The sequence below is a fragment of the Bos taurus genome, chromosome 21, assembly GCF_002263795.3.
Source record: "Bos taurus isolate L1 Dominette 01449 registration number 42190680 breed Hereford chromosome 21, ARS-UCD2.0, whole genome shotgun sequence".
Taxonomy (NCBI): Eukaryota; Metazoa; Chordata; class Mammalia; order Artiodactyla; family Bovidae; genus Bos; species Bos taurus.
The window spans coordinates 64,520,937-64,545,412 of NC_037348.1; the positions used below are offsets into that span (position 1 = coordinate 64,520,937).

General features: G+C 61.6%; 2 protein-coding genes across 10 annotated transcripts in view; one reads left to right on the plus strand and one right to left on the minus strand.

Annotated features, from left to right (window-relative positions):
* The window catches only part of CCNK (cyclin K), a 30,002-nt gene extending 27,603 nt beyond the window's left edge, over positions 1 to 2,399 (plus strand). For 6 of the 7 annotated variants that reach the window (XM_059879093.1, XM_059879091.1, XM_059879089.1 and 3 more), the window contains one exon: positions 1,065 to 2,396. In XM_059879093.1, the coding sequence (XP_059735076.1) occupies positions 1,065 to 1,690 (626 nt within the window). In that variant the 3' untranslated portion in view covers positions 1,691 to 2,396. Of the gene's footprint in view, positions 1 to 1,064 lie in introns of all 7 variants that reach the window. The other variant, NM_001205981.1, reaches the window with a different exon arrangement.
* A 369-nt stretch (positions 2,400 to 2,768) lies between these two features.
* The window catches only part of CCDC85C (coiled-coil domain containing 85C), a 78,093-nt gene continuing 56,385 nt past the window's right edge, over positions 2,769 to 24,476 (minus strand). Inside the window, exons 2-7 of one of the 3 annotated variants that reach the window (XM_024982151.2) lie at positions 21,776 to 21,849; positions 15,798 to 15,836; positions 11,696 to 11,803; positions 6,791 to 6,886; positions 6,402 to 6,500; positions 2,769 to 5,602 (exon numbers count right to left, since the gene is read on the minus strand). In XM_024982151.2, coding sequence (XP_024837919.1) covers positions 5,513 to 5,602; positions 6,402 to 6,500; positions 6,791 to 6,886; positions 11,696 to 11,803; positions 15,798 to 15,836; positions 21,776 to 21,849 — 506 coding nt within the window. In that variant the 3' untranslated portion in view covers positions 2,769 to 5,512. The remainder of the gene's footprint in view (positions 5,603 to 6,401; positions 6,501 to 6,790; positions 6,887 to 11,695; positions 11,804 to 15,797; positions 15,837 to 21,775; positions 21,850 to 24,476) is intronic. The other 2 variants (XM_024982152.2, XM_015459366.3) reach the window with 2 other exon arrangements.

Below are 24,476 nucleotides of genomic sequence, written 5' to 3' on the forward strand. Positions count from 1 at the left end.
GTGGCCCCACTGGCCCCTCTGCTACCGGCACCCAGGCAGGCCACAGCTCCTCTCAGAAAATTGTTTTTACAGCCAGATAAGTGAGGATGTTGTGAATTCTAAGCATATCTGAATATTCTCTGATCTCTTGTATCCAGAGATAGTGAACTACCCAGGAGAAATGAATTTAGAATTAGTTTTAGGAAAACAACAGCCCTGCCAAGTTAGGAACATTGACCCAGTCTGGGCAGGAGCGCAGTAGACCTCAGGCTCCGGGCTCTGGTGCCTGCTTTCTGTTGGCAGCGTCTCTTCTCAGTACACTTTGAAGAGGAAGCAGTTGTACGTGGAGTCACGTGGAGAAGAAAGAATGAGAAGTGTTTCACAGGCACCCAGTCAACTAGGATGCCTCCGCGACATCACTAGAGAGGGAGGCGGGAAGTTGTAAAGAGCTTCCCTTCTTTACCTGTGGCATCATTTTGGAAGGCGGAGCGTTTCGCTAGAGAAGGCGGAAATTGGTGTGTGGGAGGTGCTCCAGAGACCTCTGAGCCTCGGGGGGCCCAGGGACCTGGGACAGGGCACCGGTCAGACCTGCCGCGGGGCAGAAGGGGGGTGGTCAGAGACTGGCCCACGTGTTGTTGATGCCAGGTCACCAGCGTGACCATCTCTCAGCAGACAGTGGTGTGGTCTGGCCCCGGCCTGGGCTCGCCTTCTCTGGGGGCAGAGATGGGCAGAAAGAAGGGGCCCGCACGTGTTTGTGCCAGATGTGGGGCTGGAGTGGAAGGGGCTTCCTGCGCAGGGACGCCTGTGTCTCCTGCGCTCGGGACCAAGGGAAGCGAGGTGGAGAGCCTGTGTGGCGGAAAACTAGCCAACAGCGTCAGGACACGAGCGCGGGCCGTGCTGTCCGGCCACAGAGGCGGCTTGTTGCTCCTTGGGAAAGTGGCCCACGGCGCTGCGACAGGGCCGGGAGCCCCAGGGGTTATTGGGCTGCACTGGAGCCCTAAGGGGGCGGTGTCCCCCGCCTCCACATGCCGCCTGCTTGGGAGGCAGCGGCCTGGGCCGGCCAGTGACCCGTCTCCCCTCCGCAGACCGGAAGCCACCCCTCGCAGCTGCTTTGGGTGAGGCCGAGCCTCCAGGCCCCGTGGAAGCCAGCGACCTCCCCAAGGTCCAGATCCCTCCTCCGGCCCACCCAGCGCCCGTGCACCAGCCGCCGCCGTTGCCGCACCGGCCGCCGCCTCCACCGCCCTCCAGTTACATGACGGGGATGTCCACCAGCAGCTCCTACATGTCCGGGGAGGGCTACCAGAGCCTGCAGTCCATGATGAAGACCGAGGGCCCCTCCTACGGGGCACTGCCCCCCGCCTACGGCCCGCCGGCCCACCTGCCCTACCACCCCCACGTCTACCCACCCAACCCGCCTCCGCCGCCCGTGCCCCCGCCCCCCGCCTCCTTCCCGCCGCCTGCCATCCCTCCCCCAACTCCTGGCTACCCCCCACCCCCGCCCACCTACAACCCCAACTTCCCGCCCCCACCCCCTCGCCTGCCCCCGACCCACGCGGTCCCGCCGCACCCGCCCCCGGGCCTGGGCCTGCCACCGGCCAGCTACCCGCCCCCGGCGGTGCCCCCGGGAGGACAGCCCCCTGTGCCCCCGCCCATCCCCCCACCCGGCATGCCTCCCGTCGGGGGTCTGGGGCGGGCAGCCTGGATGAGATAACCTTTGACGCCTCTCTTTTCCTTTGTTGTTTTTTTAAAAGTTTTTCTAATCAACTTGAAAAGTAGTTTAAGTGGGTAAGCAGCAGAGTACCTTGAATAATCTCAACAGTTGTAGTATGGGAAGAAGTGGACGGGACCCCGGAGATGAAATCAGGGTGCTCCTGCGCACCTGGAGAGTGGGCAGAGCAGCCCGCGGGGGGCCCAGGCCGCCGGCTGTGACCCTACCGCCTCTGGTCTCAGCGTGTCCTCGGGCCCTGCACCGGGTTACTTCACTCTGGTGAGAACGTTCACACGCAGCTTCAGTGAGGAGTGCGTTTCCTTCTAGAAACCAGTGCCTATTTTCCCTGGAAACTCGGTTTTCAGTAGTCCAGCTCCTTCTGAAGTCAAGCTCTCGTCATTGCTGTCACTCCCGGTGTTCTCGCCCGTGACTCCCAGGCCAGATGAACGGCTGTTTGATTTAGAGAAACCCACACCCTTTGTGTTCAAGTTACTCTGAAGGGGTTGCCTTGCTTGGATGGCTCTCTTCTTTTTCCTCCAGGGAGAAAGGGAGAGATGTTCTTGGAAGTAATGTATGTTTACATCAATTTGCAAATTCCTATACATAGAGATATATTTTTTAAGTGTGAATGTAACAACATACTGTGAATTCCATCTTGGTTACAAATGAGACTCCTTCAGTCAGTTACCCAATAAAATCAGTTCTGAAATGGCCCCTTTGGTTTGTTACGGGCAGAAGAGGGGGCGCTCCTGGGGTTTGCAGCCCAGAAGCAGGTGGTCTTCCTGGGGCACAGGAGCAGGGCATGGAGGAAGGGCCCCCAGGAGATGGCCCAGGGGGGCCTTCAGGGGCCCGCCCCCCACATCAGGCACCGGCCGGGCTTTCTCCGGAGGAAGTAGTTGAATGTGGTGCTGGTTTGGGATTGTCCATCTCCCTCCATAGGCAGGTCCCTGGGTCAGACCTGGGTTTAAATTGGAAACCCTTTCCCCTGCTGGTCTGACTGGAGGCCCTGGAGCAGCAGGCATCAGCCCCACTATCCGCGCCAAGGGGCCCCATCACCAGAGACAAATGAGCACTGCGCACGGAGGCTTGCAAGGAGCCTTTATTTATCTAGCACAAAGTATACACTATCACAATCTTCTCTGTTAACTCCTTTTACTAAAATAGTTCAAATCAATGTTTTTACCACACTATCAAAAAGTTCTATTTCTTTTTCTCTCCCCAAATCAAAGTGGTTCAATAGAAGGTAGAAACGGGCACAGGAGTCCAGGGCTACCGGCGCTGCCCGGAGCTGGGGTTGGGTCGGCCCGTGCTCCAGCCATCACGTCCCACGGAAGACAGTGTGGCTGCCGGCCCGGGGACGAGAGCCAGGCACGCGCCCGTTCCCAGAGAGCAGCACAAATACTTCCCCCACGTTATGAAAAATATACACCTCTACCGCTCTGCAGTCATGCATTTCCTTTGTTTCTTTAAAAAAAACAAAAAGTCAGTAGTATGCATGGTTTCCTCTCAAGTTTTCAAGAAAGAAAAAAAAAAGGTCACTTTTCTCTTTCAAACACTGATGTGTGGCTAATAACTTTTGGATAAAAATGTGCTCAGTGGATTCCGATTCCAGGATGGGCCTGGCCACCAGGGATGAGGCTGGAAGGTGACATCCACCACAGTGGGGACGAAAGCCACAGCACAGGGGTCCCATGGGGCTCCGGCAGCAGAGTATCTGAAACGGACCTTCACGAAAGGACACCAGGTTCAGTGACACCCCCACCCTCAAGCTTCAGAGCTAAGGCTCCGGACGGGAGGAGGGGCGCCGTGGTCGCCCTGCACACACTCCCTGCTTAGTGGCAGAGCTGGGACTCCCCTGAGCTGGCCCCCGGGATCCTCCTCCCAGCCGTGGGTTCCTGCTGTAGCCACGGCCCGGGGCCTGGCGCAGACCGGGCAGAGGCGCTGCAGGCTTTCCAACAGCTTATGTGAATGAGATGGTATCCCAGGTACGGCTGTGTCCTGGAAAGCCGTTCCCAGGCAGCGCTGGCTCTGGACACCACCGCAGCATTAGGGGCAGGGTCACCTCCCTCCACCGGGGAAAGGTCCCTTTGAGGCCCGTTCCCCACGTCAGTTTGCAGGAGACCCGCAGGTACCAGGACACCTGACTTATTGCTTATTTTCATTGGTGGCCAAGCCAGCCTGACCCAAACATAACACACGGGGTTCTCGGATATGGCTCCCACCCAGGAGACCCAGGACCCGGGTGTGGGGGGGAGCCTCTGCCCTCCAGCTCGCTGCCCACCTGTGTAGGAATCACCCAGCTCCAAGTGCACACCCCTAGAGACGGTGCTCACCACCTGGCCTAAGGACCAGCTCCTCCCAGGGCGCCCACAGCTTTCGGTAACGCCCGGGGCGTCAGGACCATGCCCGACGCCATCAGCAGCACCCACTCGGCACTCCCCGGACGCGGGCCTCTCCCCGGGGACTGTTCACCCAAGGGTGCCAACGGCAGACAGGCAGTGGGGACGGCTCAGAGTCCCTGCCAGGGGAAGACCCAGGGCAGCCTCACCCGTCCCTTCACCTGGTCCCCGCCCCTCATGAGAGCCTGGACGAGGCCAAGACAGCCTCTCAGACCGCCCAAGCTCTCGGTACGGCCGAGACACAGGGGTCAGCAGTGCTGGAGGAACTGGAAACGAAGGCCTCTAGCCTCTAGGCCTCACTCCCCTCCCACATAAATTTTAACATTTACATGTCTCGCTTTACAGTTTTATACACGGTCATTTTACACCAAAGGTCTTATTTGATCCTCAGAGCCCTGCAAGGAGGGCCTTAGGCTTCGCTGTTGACAGGAGAGAACACTGAAGCTCAGAAAGGGAGGTGGCCACCCACCGAGGGGGGGCAAGGCAGCGGGACTCCTCTGCAACCCACCCCCCACCAGCCGCCCCTCCAGCAGGAGGGTCCCCACTGGCCCCCACGCTGTGCCTGAGCTGCTGGCCCTGATCCTCTGAGTCCTCCTTTTTTCCCCACCAGGGGCCCAGAGATGCTGAGTGACTTGCTGAAGGTCACACAGGAAAATGAAAGCCAGAGCCCAGGGGGGCCCCTCACAAGGAGGGCAGAACCCCTTCACCTGCAGCCACGCAGCTCCGTACACAGTCACCCAGGAGGGGACCAGGCGCGAGGGCACCATTCCTGAGCAGGGGCCCGGCCGTGGCCTGGTGCCATCTGCACAGAGACAGACCCGGCCCGTCATGTGGAGCACAGACCCGGAAGTGCCTCAGGCCCCTGGGCATGAGGGACCCAGAAAGATGGGGCACCACCTGGCACAAGGCGAGGGAACATGGCAGAGGGTGTGTGACCAAGGGTGGGGGTGTGGAATCTAAAAACAAGCAGTGGCTGGCATCAGGGAGGCGCCAGGCTTGGGGGCTAGAGGAGGGGCCGCAGCGGAGCCCCCCTCATCCTAGAGTCAGGGACTCTGCTCGGGGAGCCGGCATTCAGGCCCCGGCTGGTGGCTCAGAAGAGGAGCCCCGTGGCAGCAGTCTGGCAGCCGGCGGCTGCTGTCCCGGGCAGGCAGCAGCCAGGGGTGCCCCTCTGCCGGGGCTGGGCATCTCCGAGCACTCCTCAGCCTCTCGCCAATGGAGCCCACAGCCGGGCCCCGGAGCAGGAAGGAAGCCATCCAGGCTGCTCTGCTGGGGAGCCGTCTCCCCGCTATGCTGGTGTCTGAGAGGAGTGAGGGGCCACACCCCAGCAGCCAGGCCACGACAGGCAGCGTCCTATGTACAGTGCACCACGGAGAAAGGAGCCGGCAGCTCGGCACCGGGGCCAAGTCCACGTCCGAGGGGAAGCGGCCTACAAAGGCCCTTTGAACTGGTTCCCAGAGAGATGCTGCCGGATGGAGGGCTTGGAGCTGGCAGCATCTCCCAGTTTCCTCCAGACCACCTGTGGGGGGGAGGGGGCACTGTGAGGGGAAGGCCTGCCCCAAGCCGCCCCGGGGGCCTGTGGGCACAGACTGCCCCGTTGCTCAGGATCGCCCGCGTCCCCTAGAGCCCTGGGGCCAGGGGGGTCACGGAGGAGACCCTCAGACCCAGTCTGTGCACGCTCACCCTCACCACCACTCCCCACCTCGGCGCACAGCATGTCTGGGTGCGGACCTGGCCTCATCATGGTCCAGTGGGGTCTACAGACCCGGGGCAGGGGTGGGGGTTGGGGCATGGGCAGAGGAGGGGGACTCAGGACACACCACCCCAAGTGGGGCCTGGGTGCAGCCCCTGTGACCCCCCTTCCCTCCTGGCTCCCTCGAGGTCCCACAGGGACAGCACGCATCGACCAGGCGGACGGGAGGAGGATGCTCTGCTTCCCCGAAGCCCCAGAGGGGCCCAGCTTCCCAAAGCCAAGGCAGCCCCGGGCTGGGGGGCTCGCAGAGCAGAGAGGGTCCCGTGGGCACCCACAGTCTGAGCACCACCTGTGCGCCACCAGCAGCCAGAGCAACACTGGGAGACAGGTCAGGGGTCAAGGGTCAGGACGTGCTGGGCAAACCAGACCAGGATCAGGGACTCTGTTCTCAGGGAGGGGAAGCAGGGAAGAAGGAAGATGGGGCAGAGAAAGGGGGAGGGGAGGAGGAGGTGGAGGGGGCCAGAGAGAGGCCAGGGCTCCTGGAGCCCCAGAGCCTGCCCCCAGACCCCAGGCCCTCGCCCCTCCAGCGGGACCCAGCCGGCACCCCCCTGCCCCGGGACCTCACGTTGCACATCTCTCGGACGATGGCCTTCTCCTTCTCACTGAGGTCCTCCTCACAGCTGTCGTGCAGTGGCCTGTCGAGGTTTTCATGCACCTCCAGGACCTGAAGGGGCGGTCCCGAGATCACCAGGCAGGCCCTGGGCATTGCCCACCGCCCCCACCTGACCTCCCCCAGGCCTCAGCGCCCCCGGCTGCCACCCAGCACCCCCAAACCCCTCCCCCACAGTGTTCCAGGCAGCCAGGGCACCCCCTCGGCCTCCCTGCCCTGTTGCTCAGTAGCCCCGAGGCCCAGAGAGGGCAAATGTGGGGTCCAAGGTCAGAGTCCGGAAGAGCAGCAGGGACCGAGGTGCGGGCCCCCCGAGGGAGCGGGAGCTGTCAGGGCCGGGTCCTCACCTTCATCGCATGCACCACGGCCTCGGGCTTCTGCCCCACGGAGCTGTAGCCGCTGGAGGAGGGCGAGGGCAGTTCGGGAGCCGGGCAGGCTGGGCCCTGCGGGAATGGACTGTGTCTGAGCTCAGAGCTCGCCCTGGTTGGCTCCCAGGGGCAGCCACAGGGCGACCAGCGGCTGGCAGAGGGCCTTGCATCTGGGACAGGGCCCAGGTGGGAGGAAACGGGGGCTGAGGTAATGGGGGCAGAGGAGGCTGGGAGGGAGGGCTGCGCCAGGGCAGAGGAGCAGCGAGAAACCTTCGCCCTTCCCAAGAAACCTCCCCACTTCCCAAATCCCATCAGTTCAGTCCCTCAGTCGTGTCTAACTCTTTGCGACCCCATGGACTGCAGCGCACCAGGCCTCCCTGTCCATCACCAACTCCCAGAGTTTACTCAAACTCATGTGCATGGAGTTGGTGATGCCATCCAACCATCTCATCCTCTGCATCCCCTTCCCATAGGCCCCTGTAAACAGCCCACGGGGAAGGTCTACTGTTCTGTTTGGCAGGTCACCTAGGAAGATGCGGAAGGGCTTGGGCTCTAACCCCACATAGCCTGACTCCTAAGTCCCCTCTCCCGGCCCAGTTTCCATCCTCTAGGGCCATCGTGGGGCTTCCAGCCCTGAGCCAGGCTTCCCAGTCCTGACCCTCCCAGCCCTGTCTGAGAATGGCCACCACATTCAGCAAACACTCTAACTGGCAACTAGGAGCCAGGCTCCCACAACAGCCTGGGAGGCCAGAAGATGAGTCCGGGAGAGGAAGGGATCCAGCCTCCGGTCCCCTGCCTGCCCTGCCTGCCCGTGTTGGAGGTCGAGCATCTGCCCAGCTTCTCCTGGGCAAGGGGCACTTAGCCAGGCGGCCATGGGGCAGGAGGCAGGCCTTCGGGCTGCAGTGGGGACACCCCAGGCCCCAGAGCAAGGTCAGGAAGGACTCAAGGCCGCATGGAAGGAGCTCACACTCAGAGACAGCTGGAGCCCTGGGGCCAGCAGGAGCCAGGTCAGGAGACGCTGGGCCAGGGCCTGAGATAAAGCAGCAGGTGCTGGAAGCCAGAGAGAAAAACACCGAGAAGTCCCCAGGGAGTGCGTGAGGGAGAGAAGACCCTGGGGTCTTGGGCGTCCCTCCCGTCTCTGACTCTTGGGTTTTCTTCTCCATCAACTGCCCGATGACCCCTCCAGAAACCAGTCCAACTCAGTGAGCTCGGAAGATGAGGCTATGGCCCCAGGATCCTGCCCAGCCAGGCCGCGCTGTGCAGGGACCCTCGGGGTCTGGAACATTCCACCACCAGCAGCCAACCTCTGCAGTCACCCCACCTGCCAGCATGGCCTGGACCTGCTCCCAGGGGAGCCTGGCAGGCTCGCCCTGCTCCCAGTTCCACACAGAGGCCAAGACCCCCCAGCCCTGGGGTCTGAGAAAGCTGGGCGTGGGCATGGTTCTCCAGGGAGGCCCAACCCACTCTGTATCTCAGTCTCTGTTTCTCAGCCAGGGTCTCTGTGTGTTGCAAGGCATGTGCAGAGCCCTGGGACGCTGTTCCCTAACTCTGGCCCAGGCTGCCTGGTCTCTGGTGTCATGTGGGCGAACCAAACACGGTCCTGGGGGGCAGGGGGCTGGAGGGGGTGTGGGCCACAGCCAAGTCTGCACCTGGGAAAGAAGGCGGCCCTCCCCGCACTGGCCAGCAGGGGGCGACAGTCACACACACACAGCCCCAGGAGGCGCCTGGCCATTGGCAGCTCCGGGCCCAGATCCCCTCTGCACCTGGGGCTCCCAGAATTGCCGACAGGTTCCTGAAACAAAAGCCAGGAGTGGCTGGGGGAAGCTGTGCAATCCAGCCCTTTCCTGGGCCTCCTCGCTGGGCCAATACCAGGTGCTAATGGGGATTCCCTGGTGGCTCAGATGGTAAAACGTCTGCCTGCAACGTGAGAGACCCAGGTTCGATCCCTGGGTCAGAAGGATCCCCTGGAGAAGGAAATGGCCCACTCCAGTATTCTTGCCTGGAAAATTCCATGGACAGAGGAGCCTTGTAGGCTACAGTCCATGGGGTTGTAAAGAGTCGGACACAACGGAGCAACTTTACTCACTTAATGAGTGTGCGGAGGAGCCTATGGGCGAAGCCACTGCCGAACACTGGTCGGGACTGTAAACTTGAGAGCTTTTCCCAAACCAGCTCACCCTGGAAGACCAACCCCCCTCCCCGCTGACCCCGATCACAGCCTGGAAGGCCCAAGGACGCCTCCCCAGCTCCCTAAGTGCCCACTCGGAGCAGGGCAGCCCACCGAGGGCTGACTGCAACCCTCTGCGCTGAAGCCATCTTTTCTATGCACCCATTTTACAGATGAGGAAGGGAAGGCTGCAAGACTTGCTTGAGGCCAAACAGCTAGTAAACCAGGGGGCCCAAGCCTCCAGCCTGGGGCTGTGGGACGCCAGGAGCAGCGCCCAAAGTGGGGATACGAGTGTACACCCCAGAGAACTGAACACAGATGTCCACACAAGTGCCCCATCCACAGGTGTTCAGAGAAGCACAATCACAGGAGGCAAAAATGGAAAGAGAGCCGTGCACAGCGCCTGACGAACGGCTGAACAAAACGTGGGTACCCACGCAGTGGGGGGCTGCTTGATAAGAAAAAGGCACAAAGCTCCGACACCTGCTGCAGTGTGGATTCACCCGAGAACCCCGTGCTCAGAAGCCAGGGACAAAGACTGACACGTGTTATGCTTCCATTTATAAGAAATATCCAGAAAAGGCAAACGCAGAGGCAGAAAGCAGATTAGTGATTGTCAGGGGCTGGCAGGAGGGGGTGGGGAGGGATTGCTAATGAGCACAGGCTTGCTTTCTGGGGTGAGGGAGACATTTTGCTGCGATGATTGCACAGATCTGTGAAGATAATAAAATCCACTGAAATGGACACTTAAAATAGCCTCACAGAAGGTGTGCCCACACCCAGGTATAGAAGAGACAGCACCCCTGGCAGCGTCAGAGGGTCCTCCCCACACAAGCCTCCTCTCCTGGTGCATCCGTACGCAGGACATGGGGCTCAGCGCTCAGCCGCTCCAGAGAGGCTCTGTGCCCCATAAACAGCCCGAGAGGCCTGGACCGCGAGCCTCCACCTGAGCTCGGGCCTCTCTGTGGCAGCCTCCCACAAGACACCCCAACCCTCCCCCTCCACCCCAGGAACCTGCACCCCAGCCTCTGTGGAGCTGCGGGCTGGTCCCCGGCCCCCAGGCCCAGCTTGGCCTGGGTTCTGGCATGGACTAGCCATATGATCCTGGCAATCCACCCCACCTCTCCTCGGTGGGCCTCAGCTGCCTTCCCTCTGAAGTGGGGTGACAACCCCTGGCCACGCAGGGCAGCTTAAGGGAGGCCCACAGACCCCCTCTTAAAGCCTCCTCCAGGAAGCCTTCCAGAAGCCTCCGTCCCTCCGACAGCCCAAGCAGCACTGTCAAGGCTTCAGGGGCTCAGCCTGGAAGAGCGAGCTTCCTCTGCTTACATCCCACAGGCCTGGCACACACCGGAGCCAGCTGGGCTTGCACAGCACTTTACAGTTTACACAGCACTTTACAGTTTGCAGCCTGCCGAGGCTTCAGCGCACAGTACTATCAGTGGTGAGGATTCCCACAGCCCAGGGAGAGGGTACGAAGGGCTGGAGAGCCGTCCCCCGTGGGGGCGATGCTGGGCTTTTCAGAGCCCTTCATCAGGAAGCAATTGGAGCCTCATTGAGCCACAGGGCTCCTGGGTAAATATCTGGATTATCTGTCGTCAGCGGGCTTTGCCGCCTCTGCAGCGTCAGCAGCTACATTCCTGGAGAAGGTGCGAGGCCTCGGAGAGAAACTGCAGAAGGTTCCGCCGGCAGCCAGCAGCGGCGCCAGCCCTCTCATGCCAGCTCGGAGTCCCAGGAGGCGCCCCAGGCTCACCCTCACTGGCCGGGGTGGAGGGGGGCAGCAAGGCCGGGACCCTGGGAGAGAGTCGGGCCCACCGTGACCTCAGGCCGGCTCGGTTTCCTATCTGTTCTGCGGGGACAGTGAGGTCCCCGCCCTGTGACAAGGCTTCTGGGCGTGGGGAGAGCCCGGCACAGCCCTCCACGTAACAGATGCTCAGCAAGCATCACACGGCTCACCCGAACGCGTGCTTCTGGGGGAGGTGGTTTTGCACATTTACCGATTTGTGCAGTCACCCAACAGAACACTTCCATCACCTCCTCCCCGCTCCCCCAAGCCCCTGGCAACCACTCCCGCACTCTCTGCCTCTATAGATCCCTGCCTTCTGCACACACAGGGTCCCCGGGGATGACGCACATTCACCCACAAGGAGCAGTCCTGAGCTGACCATGCACATCCTGGGGAGTGAGCCCCCTGCCGCCCTCCCAGGGCAGGTCAGGGCCCAGGCGAGAACCCAGGACAACTGTGGGGGCCCTAGCAAGAACTGAAACACGCAAGCATACACCTGAGCTCAAGCCTGGGGTAGCAAGCCCCGCACAGACTCGGGCCAGCCCCACCCCAGCTGGGCAGCCTCTCCCTGCTGCGTCCAAGGAGGGACACATGCCCACAGAGACAGAGAGACAGTGGCTGGGCCTCATGGCCACTACACCAGCCTGAGATGCCAGGGACAGCATCTCAAGCTGGGCCTCCACCTCCCACCAACACACTGGGAGACTTACAAGGTTCCAAGGGTCGAGGGTGGAGGTCAAGGGTCAGGGGCCCAAGCGCTGCCCCGGAAGAGCTTGGGCAGAAGCCAAGGGTCCCCAACCTAGCTCAGCTGTGACCGCCCACGTGGCCCTGGGCAGGTTACAAGCAAGCACGGTCTGAGCCACACCCCTCCAATTCCCCGGGGGGGTCCAGGGTCCTCCTGGGCATGGTGGGGCCTTGCGGGAGGGGCACTTACGTTCTGCAGGGAGTCCTGGTAGGAGGGCGGCAGGCTGGAGAGCTGGGACTCCGAGTGGTACGGGGAGAAGCCTTTCCGCAGTGTCCTGAACTCCCCAGGGCCTGCCTGCTGCAAGAGAGAGAGAGAGAGAGAAGGGGGCGGGGTTGGATATGGGGTGGGAGGCTGCGCCGAGAGGGCTGAGGACTGCTGGCCTCTCTACTGCACGAGACTCCCCAGCCTGGTCCTCAGGGCACCTGCCAGGGGGCCCTGCCTGTGCCTTCTCCCTTCCCCGCCCCCTCTATCCATCCTCACCGCCACGGCCATCAGAAGCCCTTGACATCCCTATCCCCACTCAAGCATCAGAGCCACGAGGCCAGGGGCTTTGATTCGCTCCCTGCTGCATGCTTTATAAACATCTGCTGAGTGGTCAAATAAACAGGTGAGTGAGTCGGTGGCTCTCCCCACCCCTCTCCACCCTCGCCCCTCTGCGCCAGCATCCTGCCCCTGGGGTCCCCCACAAGGCCTGGGCAACAGCCTCTCCAGCCCTGGGGCTCACATCCTGGGTAAAGGGAAGTCCGCCCACCACCAAGAGGCTGGGGGCTGCCTACGGAGTGAGCCTGCACAGCTCTCTGACACTTGCCCACGAGCCTCCGCCATCGGACAGGGAGCTCCCGAATGCGAGCCCCGGGCCTCGCCCTCTGTGTCCACAGGAACCAGTGCCACTGGGCTCGTGACTAAAGCCCAAGGCGTGCTTAGAAGGAGTGGACAAGGGAGGAGAGAGTGAATGAATGAATGAACAAGTATAGATTTGGCCTTAAGTGGTTCACTTGGGCAAAGCAACACACGGCCCCCCTACAGAAGCTGGGGCTGGACCCAGACAGGGGGAGGACCCAGGGGTCACACTCAAACCAGCACAGCCCCCAGTCCAGCCGAGCAGAAGCCTTGGTCTGCGGGCCCTCTGAGTCCCTTTGACCCTGGGATGGCGTTTCTGAACCCAACACCCTCTTCTACTTCAAAGGAACTTCGGGAACACTGCTGGGCAGATAAAATTCAGTGGAACGTCCTATAAATCAGCAGGCTGTTGAGTTGCCCAAACAAACCCTTTGAGGGGAGGAGGGCAGGGGTGAGAAATACGGGCAGCAGCCTCGCTGGGGCATGCGGGGGGCTGGGGTGGGGGGACCTCCTCCTTCTCATCAGCACCCCCGCCCCCCACCTCACCCAGAGGCATCTGCACACACCCTGCCACCCTCTCGCCAGCCACTGGATCCAGTTCCCCGTTTCCCACGGGACCTTCACCCTCATCAAGTCCCTGGGCTCTGCTCTCCTGCCCACCCCCCATCACGCCCAGGGCTGACCCCCCAGGCCTCACAGTCTCTAGCGCCCTGTGTCTGCAGGCCAAGAGTGGAGGTGACCAGAACAGGGGACAGGCGGCCACTCCCTGATTAACCCCCCTAACCCCCACCCCTACCCTCGGCGGTCAGACAGACACCAGCCGCCCAGCTAAGCATGGTTCCCATGGCCTGGGGGAGCGCAGAGTAGGGAGAAGTGGGCAGGATCTCACTCGGGGACCTCGGGCACAGCCCTCTGTCTGAAACTGGGACAGTCACGCCCCATCACAGCCTGTCTAGGTCAACCTGCGGCATCAGAGGCCCAGGCACAGTGACCCTCCCTGGCCTGGCCAGGGGTCTGAGTGGAGGAGCCTCTACCAACAGCCCGCAAAAGAAAGAGGCCCCGTGCCTGCCCCCACCATTGGGATTTCTCTCCCCCCGGGCGCCCCTGCCTACCTCGGCAGAGTGGGGGGAAGGTCTCACCCCCAGCTCCACTTTAAAGCAAAACTCCCAAACCAAATTATTTTCTTGGGTAGATCTCCGTTGACAGCTGCAAAATCTCCAAGAGTGTGTTCTAAACCCAACACATGGACTGTCCACACCTGGGGCCACAGGCGTCTCCCCAGGGCCCTGGAGCCTTTCTCTACCCACCCCCCCGCCTGCCTGGCGAGAGAAAGCCAAAGGACCAGGCATAAGGCCCAGCTGGCCCAACACACACACGTGTGGATGTGGATGTGGCCACAGGGCCGGGCACTGGAGCTCCAGCGCTCCCATGGGCCCCAGGGACCAGGAGGCAGATGCCTCCCTGTCCCCGCCTGCAGGCAGTCCAGATGCTGCCCTGGGCTGCAGCTCCCCTCGTCCACAGGGTCTCTGATCCAGGAACCAATGGGATCACAAGCCGCCCACATGCTGCTTGTGAAAACACTGGTTTGTACGTCTCCTCCCTCCCCCAGAGGATTCCCTGGGGAGGACATGTATATGTGTGTGCAAGGGGGCGGGGAGATTTTAATTAGCAGCGTGCAATTTCCACCCCTGCCTTCAGTGATAGGTGTTGTGCATCAATATTTGCGAGCCCACAGCACTCGAGGAGCAAGCCACAAAGCTGGCGGGGAGAACGCACCAGCTTTCACGAGGGGCAATGCGCCTAATGACGCATCAAAATGAAGAAATGTAATTGCACTTAAATCCAAATTAAAAATCCTGCTATTTGCCCGCCGGTGCCCTGGAAGATGAAATCCCCGAGGGTTTCACTGCTGAGGGGGAGCGGTCTTCTAGGGTGACTGGGCGGGCAAGGGATGAGGCTCATTGCCACTCCCCAGGAGAGGACCGCCCTGCCCCACCAGGCTCCCAAATGGGGTCCCTCAGGACATGGAGGGGTGGATCGAACACACAGAGCAGGAGCTGGAACAGGGTTGCCCGAATCCTTAAAAGAGACGGTAACGATCCCAGTGCTGAAATCCCCTTCTACATGGTCCCGCCCCCACCAAGGGCAGCGTGATGGTTCTGGATGGGGTTTGGGGGGCCAGGCCGGGTTGGGGGGGGCGCCCAGGAGGCTGCAGAGGTCTCCGTCTGGGGCCCTCAGCTCAGAGCCGGCCGCAGCGGGCAGCATGAACTCAGGCCACCCAGCTTCTCAGGGCCTCTGCGGAGCTGCAAGGAGGTTCCAGCAGCAGGAACGGGGGTCATCACCTTCCCAGGGAATCCTGCTTGCAAAGCTGGTGGGGGCGGGGGGGCGGCACCCCCTGGATCCTCCTGGGGAGGACCGTCAGGGGAGATGCTGAAGACAAATGGAACTCAGAGAAAAGGGGGCCACGTGCCCACCCCCGCCCCTCCACTCAGGCTCCTTTCTGGGCTCAAAGGCAGCTGCTCACCCCGCCCTCCTGCTCCCAAAGTGCTGGAGGCCCCTCGGGTGGGCCGCACGCTACCCCCAGATCTGGTCACTAAGCACTGACTGTGTACACACCTCAGCAAGGGGGGCACCCGACAGGTGAGGCGAGGCCTGCAGCTCTGGGGATGGGAGGTGAGAACTGACACGGGGGCGCCCGGGGTCCCCACCAGGCAGCCTGCCCGCAGGTGACCACTCAGATTCAGGGCCCCCGGGCCGATCTGCACGCAGCGACCAGGGGCAGGGCCCCTCAGAGGGAACCATCCCTCGGGCTGCCGGCCCTCACGGGGCAGGGCAGTGTCAGCGTCTCATGACAGGAACAAGGCTCTGATCCCAGGTGACAACAGCCCTGCTTTCCAGAATGGTAACCAAGGGCGGTAATGCCTGCCTCCCAGGGGCGGTAGGGCTGTCCTGCTCGGTGGGGCTGGGAGCCTATTGCTGGGCGCCGGTGGGCTCTTCTGACCACCAGGCACCCCTGGAGACCTCGCTCGAGGACCCGGGCCAGCCAGGACCCAGCACTAACTCCTGAGGTCTTGGCCAGCCAGCCCCTCGCCCCACCAGGCACTGCAGGTTCTCCTGCAAAGTGTGGATCACGACCTGTCCTCCTGCAGCGCCCCGCCCCCCGCCATGACCTCACACCCTGGGCAGATCGGATGAGAGGTGGGTGAGGGGGACCTGGGCGGAGTGTCACAGCAGGCCGCTGCCTGGAAACTCTTGGGTGTTGTTTTGTAAAGCTGGGAATTAACACCAGCTCAGAGAGGAGGCAAAGCCTAAGATGAATCTAAATGCCAGACCCTGGGTGGTGGTCAGCTCCCCGGGGAAGGGACAGGAAGGCCATCACACAGCACTGCAAGCCGCCCCCACCCCACACGCCACTGCACACCAGCCCTCCCCCCACCCCGGGCAGGGCTACCTGAAGCCAGCGACGGGGGCGGCCGTAGGGGCGGGGCAGCTGGAAGGGAAGAGAGCACGTGTCACCCCGCAAACGCCTCCCACCACCCTCAGCTCTGCCCTTCCCCCACCCCGGAGACTCCCACTGCCCCAAAGCCGCCAGGAGCTCGGCTGGGCTGGAGTGGGAGGTGGTCCCAGGGCCCAGGTGGGGTCCCCAAGGTGCCTCATCAGAGTCCCACATTTTCAGAAACTGCGGATTCCACAAGGATGTGACCCAGCACATGGCCAGCCCCGGACTCCACGAGGCTGACACCAGAACCCAGGACACACCTGCCCTCCTGGGAGGCACCCCAAGACCCCAGCCAGCCCCGGGGGAGGCCAGGGATCTGCCTCTGCTGTGTCCCCAGGGTGAAGGTCCCTCACGGGAACCTACAGGTCCTGCCGGCCAGATTTCCTTCCTTTTTCCCCCTTTTATTTTATAAGAACTCATCTGCAGGCCATTGAACAAAGGGCTGCAGGGTGACCCGGGCCCAGAGGGTTTCTCCGATCGGTGCTCAGATGAGGCACGTGGCATCCAGGTGTGGCTAATGAATGGCTGGTATTTCTCATCCGCAGCTGGCACTGCCGTACTCCCCACGCAGCGTCGGCTCTCAACCTGGGATGTGAGTACGGCCCAGGACCGTGGGGCCTGTGACCGACAGGTACCACAAGACCAGGTCTCAGCCACAATGACCACTGTCTCCTCCTGTGTCCCCTGGCACAATAAGGTGACTGAGGGGCGGGCCATGTGACCTCCACAGGGGGAAGACGAGGGCTTTGGAGGGCACGTGCTCAGCCGCATCTGACTCTTGGCAACCCTGTGGACTGTAGCCGTCCAGGCTCCTCTGTCCACGGGATTCTCCAGGCAAGAATACTGGAGTGGGTTGCCATTTTCTCCTCCAGGGGATCTTCTCCACCTAGGGATTGAACCCGCATCTCCTGTGTCTCCTGCATTGCAGATGGATTCTTTACCACTGAGCCCCCTGGGAAGCCACTGGAGGGCACTCCTGCTGCTGCAGCTAAGTCGCTTCAGTCGTGTCCGACTCTGTGCAACCCCACAGACGGCCTCCCACCAGGCTCCCCCGTCCCTGGGACTCTCCAGGCAAGAACACTGGAGTGGGTTGCCATTTCCTTCTCCAATGCATGAAAGTGAAAAGTGAAAGTGAAGTCGCTCACAGACGTTGCTAAATCCAAATCCCATCACAGGTGACAGATCTGAGCAGCTCCCCTGCCTCCTGGTCTCTTGCATGTCAAATGGGGTCCAGAAGACACTCAGCTGCTGAGTGACCCCCAGGCGAGGTCACAGTTGCTGACCTGCGACCCTTACCACCAGCCAGGCCTGGCCCTCACTGCCTTCCGTGATTCGCCCTTTAGTCCTGGGCAGCCACCGTTAGTGTCCTCATTTTATATTTGGGAAAATGGAAGCACAGAGAGGTTAAGCCACTGGCCCAGTGCCACCCACCCACCTTGAGGGATTTGAACCAGGCCCTCTGGCTCTAAAGTCCTGGGGTTACCCTCTAGCCAGGCTGAAGGCTATTGTCCACTGTCTCACAATGGACACAGGTTGAGCCTCAGGTACAGAGGTGAATTCCTAGTCTCTCCTCTTGCCCACGTCGCTAGACGGACCATCCATCGGATGATGGAAAGAGGGGGTGTTCTCCCTGGCTGAGAAAGAGGCTGGACTGGGTCTAAGATTCTGCTAAGGAACCAGTTTAAGCCCTCCGGAGACCATGTCACCCATGACAGAGGGGACAGGGAAGTGATGACCAACCACAGACATCAAACAAGGGGAGAGGGGATGGTCCAGAGCCCGGCAACAGAGCAGCATGTCACAGAGGATGCTGGCAAGCAGACACACTGTGAGCCCTGCACCTCCGGAGGGCTTGGGCAAGGGAACCACCAAACAGAACAAGCCCTGCCACCGGGGAGGCAGGTAACAGGAAGGAGGCGTCAGCCACAGGCTCGGACAGCAGAGGCCCGTTTCTCAGTCCCAAGGCCTGGATGCTTCAAAACTCAAAGTACAAAACAGAGCAAGCCGTTTCATCAGGCATCAAGCCCAGCTGAATGGGTGTAGTCTGCCAGACCCTGAAAAATCCCAGGCTCCCAAGACCAGGAAAAGGAGGGAAGGGCAGACACTTGCCCAGGGCACCCCAGGTTCCAGCCAGCACTGCAGTGGGCACCCCGCCATCCCTGGGTTACGGGAGAAGAAACCGAGGCCCTGGGGCATAAGACACCCCACTTAAAGCCACACACACAGAGGGTGAGAGCTGGAGCAGGCATCGTCTGAACCCAGACTCCTCTGGGGCCCAAACCCGCTTTTTCTCTTACCATCAGGCCGACAGCCCCACGGCGGCAGGTTGAACTGTGTCTCAATGAGATTTATACATGGCCCTGCTGACCCCACACCCCCCAGAATTATGAGACAATACATTCAATACATTTCAGTTGCTTAAGCGCCTTCTCCACCCTCCCACCCCCACCAAGTGTACGGCTCTTTCCTCGGGCAGCCCCAGCAAACCAAATCAATCACCCATCCCGGGCAATCCTCCTCCACACAGGCCTCAGTTTCCCCATCCCGGCTCGGTGTAAATCCTGGGGTCGCTTCCAGCGTGAGTGTTCAGCAACTCCGTGTGGCATGGCAGGACAGAACGAGCAGGCCCTGGGGCCAGGAGGCGCGGGCACCTGGAGCCTGTCCCAGCCCAGCTGCCAGCCTGGACCACTGCCTCTGCACCCCCGGAGGGCCACCCGCTCCTGCCCAACCAGCTTCTTGCTCTTTTGTGAAGCTGGCTTCTGGACGCACGTGGAGCCTTCGCTGCTGATCAGCCCCGCAGGGAAGTGAACGGAGGGAACCACAGAGTGGTGTCAATGACAGCCACCCCCGGCCCGGCCCTGCCAGGCACGGAATCCATGGGGAGAATCATACCACGGACCCAGCTCCAGATGAATCATCGCAGGGGGAGCAGCTGCGCGGATGAAATTTTAGAGCTGACACGAGAAAGAAAATACGAACTGCAATACACTAATTTAGACTGTGGACACTCCAGTGCATTTTTAATTAAAGCTATTCTGGAGCTAAATAGAGGCAGTGGGGGGAGGGGGAGGGGTGGGCAGTGGGAAAGGGAACACACGGAGGCCCTCTACCCCTCCCCCCAAACCCCAAAACCATATCATCTGAAGATAGTTAAAAGAATAATGTTGCTCTCTGCTGATTTTCACCAAAAGGCAGACTTTTCCGCTTTGCACAGGGCTGGAGGTTCCTGGGCAATTTTTATTTCACTGACAAGACTTAGGTGCCAGAATCATAAAATCTCACAAGCCAGAGCCCACGAGGCTGTGGCCAGATTCCCACCCATGGCAGCAGTCTCCTTCCTAAACCTGGTCATCCATCCTCCCATACTCCCACCCATCCACCCTTGATTACCAACAAAGATGATATACTCACTACCTTACGAAGCTGCTCTCCCTGGGTTAAGCAGATCTTCCTCACTCTGGGCAAGAGCCAGTCTCCCCTCTGACCCAGAAGACTGGGTGGGATACAGCCAGGGCTCCCCAAATGCATCCACCAAGTCCAGCTGGGCACTGAGGATGTGACCGCTGAGGTCCTGCAGCCCAGTCCACGAGGAGCTGACACTCCAGCATAGGTGGGGGCCGAAATCCCCAAGGGAGGATCCCAAAACCCCTTCAGCAAGAGCAGCCCGCGGTGCAAAGAGAGCTCGGGGCAAGTGCTCACTGGCTAGTCTCTGAGTTCCCAGCACTTCTCCTGCACTAGCAAGAAGCTGAGCAAAAAGATGCTCTTATTCCCTAAAGCCCAATCTGATTGCCTGCAGCCAGCAAGCCTGGGCCCAGGTGAGAGGCCACTCCTCCACCTGAGGGATGGAAGTCTGTGTCCGGAGAGCCTGGCCCGAGCGTTGGCACAACTGGGGACAGAACCCCACTGCTGCTGCCTCCAGGGCAAGGCCCCCAGGGAGCAGGTCAGAGCAGGCTTGGCGGGGGAGGGCCCAGACAGAGACACCCCCTGCCCAGGTGGTGGCCATACCCGATGCTCCAAACACAGGGCCCCTGTCAACCTCCACCTCTGCCCATATGGGCAGGGGGCAAGTGGACACAGCCATGGTGGGGTGTTCCACAGGGAGGAGGAAGAGGAAGGGCTGCCACTCTGGGGCCTGAGCGTGTGTAGGTTTTGAACAAGTCCAAGTCCCCAGTGGCTCAGTGGTAAAGAATCTGCCTACAATGCAGGAAATGCGGGTTCGATCCCTGGGTCGGGAAGATCCCCTAGAGAAGGAAATGGCAACCCACTCCAGTATTCTTGCCCAGAGAATCCCATGGACAGAGGAGCCTGGCGGGCTGCAGTCCCTGGGGTCACAAAAGAGTCAGACACGACTGAGCGACTAAATGACAAGCAACAAGGCCAAGCCCACCACGTGCAAGTGGGTGCATGTTCTCGATGGGACAGCGTGGCCTAGGAGAGCAGGGGCCACGGGGACACGTCTACCCTGGTCCTGGGAAACAGGACCACAAGCCACGGCTGGGCTGGACCATGGAACAACACTGCAAACGGCATCCGGAATTTGGGGTCCATGCTTTCAACCTGCTTCTCCCCAGAAACAGTGCGATTCTCCCCTCCTTGTTGGACAGGAACCAGCTCCAGAGCCAAGGCCCCGAAGTCCTGATGCTGCGCACCCCCCGGTCACCTCTGCCTACAGTTCCCGCAACCCCCCACCACACACCCTCCTTCGCAACCAGGACCAGCCCCCAGGGAGTGTTTGGATGTAGGGAGCCCCAGCTCACACCCAGGCGAGCCCCCAATCTCCCTGCCCTCACCAGGCCCGAAGAGCGTGCACACGTGGGGCCAAGCAGCCGACACCCGACACCCGACATCTGAAAACGGGCCTCGCAATCTGATGCCCGGCTGCACACCTGACACGGCGGCCATGGAGGAGCGAGGCCAGGGTGCGTGGACCACGTACTCCGCGGAGTCCTGCGGACCTAAGGGAACCTTCCAGCCGCCCATGCAAGGGCGAGAGGTGGGACGGCATCCGTGGGGCTGCCCTCGGGGCTGTGAGCATCCCAGCAGCCACCCGGTGGGCAGTGGCACTGGTCGCCTAACAATGGGGCACAGCCACTGAGCCCTCCCTGGGGTCAGTTCCCAGAAATGCGCTCTGGGATCCAGGCTGGCCGCTTATGAGCCAGCAGGCGTGGCTGGGGAGATGCGAGTGCTAAGATGGAGTCAGGGCTGAGGACAAGCGGGAGAGAGGCTGGAGGGTCCACCCAGCCAGCTGCCCACCCCCGCACGGGGCACCCCGATTGATCAAGCTGACCACAGGCTCCCAACAGCTCTCCGCCCACAGCGGGGAGGGCCCCTCATCCTCGTCCGGGCAGTCAGGCCCCCTCCATGCTTCCAGCCGCCCGCAGCTGCCCTGCTCCATCTCCTCCCTGCCCCAACCTCATCACCCATCTCTGACCCACTGTCCCCGTGCTGCGGACGGGCTGGGGTCAGGCCTGGCCTCAGCTCTCTGTGGCCCTAGGTCAGGCAGGAGGGCAGAGGGCGGACCCCAGCCTGTAAAGAAACTGGCGCAGCAGGACCAGGGAAGTTTCCCTACAAGTCTGAGCAAGGGCGAGCCTGTCTGCCTCTTGGGCCTTGATGCACCCAGCAGAGGGGCAGAGCAGCCCACTTGTTCAGCAAGTGTGGGTTCCACAGCATCTCCGGGCCCCCGAGGAGCTCGCAGGACACCGAGGGGACAGACAGCGGATGGCCGAGATGGAGGGACGCCTGGAGGCTGTGGGTCCCTGAGCAGATGTCCCTGGAGGTGACTCTGGGTGGGAGTGGGGGGCAGGTGGGATGTTGGGGGCACAAAGTGGGAAGGGACCCGGAGGCCACCTGGGGCTGGTGGCGGGGGGTGGGCCCTGGAGCGGTGGGCGGTGGCAGGGCCCACCGCGGCCCTCAGGGTGCAGCCAGCCTACCTGCGCCAGGAGCTTGTCACCCTCCAGCAGCTTCACCTTGGTCTCCAGCTGCCGCATGTAGGTGGACGAGGGATCTGAAAGACACAGGAGTCACGTCACCTGTTGGCAGACTGTCTCCAGCAGGAGGGCCCTCCCCTGCGTGCCCCCCGGGTGGGCCTTGGGGCCTGGTTTCCCCTGTCCACCTGCAGAACCGAGGTGAGGGGTGCTCTCACCAGCTTGTTCTGGGCTGATGCCTTCAGCCTCCTCAGGGCTTCAGGTCCAAAAGGAGGTCCCTGATGGCCCCCTCACCCCGGGGCAGACCCCCAAGGCCCGCAGTGCAGGGAGGCCCTCCCCCACGCAGTGGGGGCAACTGGGCTTCCCCTGGTCCGTCCCATCTGAACTTCTACAAACAACTGTAGGCGTAACCCAGCACCTTTCCTGCGGTCAGGGGCCGGACCAGAGACACCCCCAACCACACGCCCCCAGTTTCTAAACGCAGCAGCGGGGTAAAACCCACCCTCCCTTGACTCACTGAGCCTGCTGCTTCAGAAGCAGGAGAAAGTCCGCCACCCCAGCTCCCCACGGGGCTGGAAATGGGCTCAGAGGAGAAAAGTCCCTCCAGGCCAGGACAAGGGAGCTGGCAAGGAGAGGGGGCAGGTAGAAGGAGGCAGGACGCGGGCAGGGGAGGTCACAGCAGGGGCAGAGGGAGGAGGCTGGGCCGATGCCTCGGTGACAGTGTGGCCACCTCCCCAGGTCTGCGGGCACCTGGGAGGGGCCTGCCGCTTGCCTCTGAAGTCCCACGGCCGCCTGGCTCAGGAGCCAGCCAGGACCCTGCCCACCCTGGGCCAGCCTGCTGCTCCTGCCTTGCCCCCCCACAGCCCACGACAGGACTCAGGGTCTTCCTACCTCACACTGTGACCCTTCATCTCAGAAGGCACCATTCCTTCGACGTAAGCCAGCTCCCTAACCCGCCCATAACACCGCCCCCCACAGGGTTTTCGATCTTCTTGGGCGGGGGGCAAAGGGGGCTTGGCTGCTGCCAGAGGACAAGCTGGGACCATCATGCAACCAAGGCAGCAGAGTCAGCATGACCCCAGAGGAGCCCCCAGCCCTGAGGGTCCCCGTGTGTGACATGGACATCACACCCCTTCCCCACGGAGCCTGTGGGCCGATGAGGAGCCCACTGGTGCCCTGTGAGGACGGGGCAGTGGGTGGCCGCCTCCCCAGGTAGCATGACCCCTCCCCTGCACTGGAGCTCGGCCCCGGCTCCACCAGCCTCTGCCCATCAGGAGCTCTGCCCTCTGAGATACCTGGGAGACACTTCCCCTGTAAGTGCCCGGCTGCCCCTTGACCTGCCTGCTGGGGGTCACTCTGTGCCCCGAGCACCTCAGAAGGACCTGGGAGGCTTGTGTGCCCAGCCCAGGACCAGACCCAGGAGACTGCGGCCCAGCCCTGGGCAGGAATGGGGGCAGCCCACCCCACCCCAGTTACACAGCCGACTCCTGCCCTTGCTGTCCGCCAGTCACCTCTCAGGAATGTGCAGGCTTCTAGAGGAAGAAGGCCGCTCGCCCGCCAGCCTCCCACCCCCAGCTACATGGGGGACCCCGGCAGACACAGGGCAGCTCTGCAGGGAGCCCTGCGTGGTGGTCTCCAAGAGGTGAAGGGGCTTCTTCATACACACACGGGGCAGTGGCGGAGGGGGGCTGGACCTGGGGGGTGACTAAAGGCCCCCCACTAGGACGCGGCACCCAGGTCAGGGCTGGGTAGATCTCCCCTGCCTGAGCAGGGGGCCCTCGGCGGTCACTACAGTCCATGCCCTGTGCCATCCCCCGCCTCAGTTTACCCACCTGTCTGCCCAAACTGACCAGCAGCTCCCACATCCCGTCCACACCCACCCACACGCACCCACACCCGCCCACACCTATGTACAGGCCTGACGGGAAGGGCCTTAGTGTTTGTGGTTTGCTGGGCCCTCTGAGCACCAAGTCGGAGATGGGGTGCAGCCTGGGCTCCCCAACACTTTGTGTCCCTCACGGGCTGCTGGCAGGAGGGTTCCCTGGAACACCACCTGGGAAAAAGACCCTCCCAGCTCCACGCAGATGGTGTTACAGTGACCAAAACTGAAACTGCTTGTTCAACAACAGCAGACAGTTCACACCCTTGTCATCATTCAAATGACGGTTGGGAGAGCTTCCCTCCTCAATGATACAGGAGAAAAAAAAAAACAAAACACTTCAACGCCAGTGAAAAGAACTGGACGCAAAAGCACACATATAATTGCTGTTGTGTTTAAAAATATCTGTGTATTGAAATAAATCCAGGAAGGAGGCACACGGAAATACTGATCGCAGTGTTGCTCACTAGGGGACGGGTGATCTTTTATTTATTCACACCATTGCCTGTTAGTTTTCCAATAATCTGCTTTTAGAATAGGGAGAGATCTTTCTTTGTAAAAAAGGAGGAGAGATTAAATGATTCCCTCCCACATCACAAAGCCCCCTATTGATGTCAAGGGGGGCCCAGAGCATGGCCTGGAAAGTGGACCCCATTAACCCACCCTCTGCCCACGTCCCCCAGTTCTGGCCTGGGGGCCTTTCCTGAGCCCCAAGCCCAGCCCTGAGCCTGCCCAACCCTGCTCAGTTTAACAGCGATGAGGCCGCCTTCTCAAAATCCCAGATAAACCTCCCCTGTGCCACGGGACCCCTCCCCACTGTCTCTACCC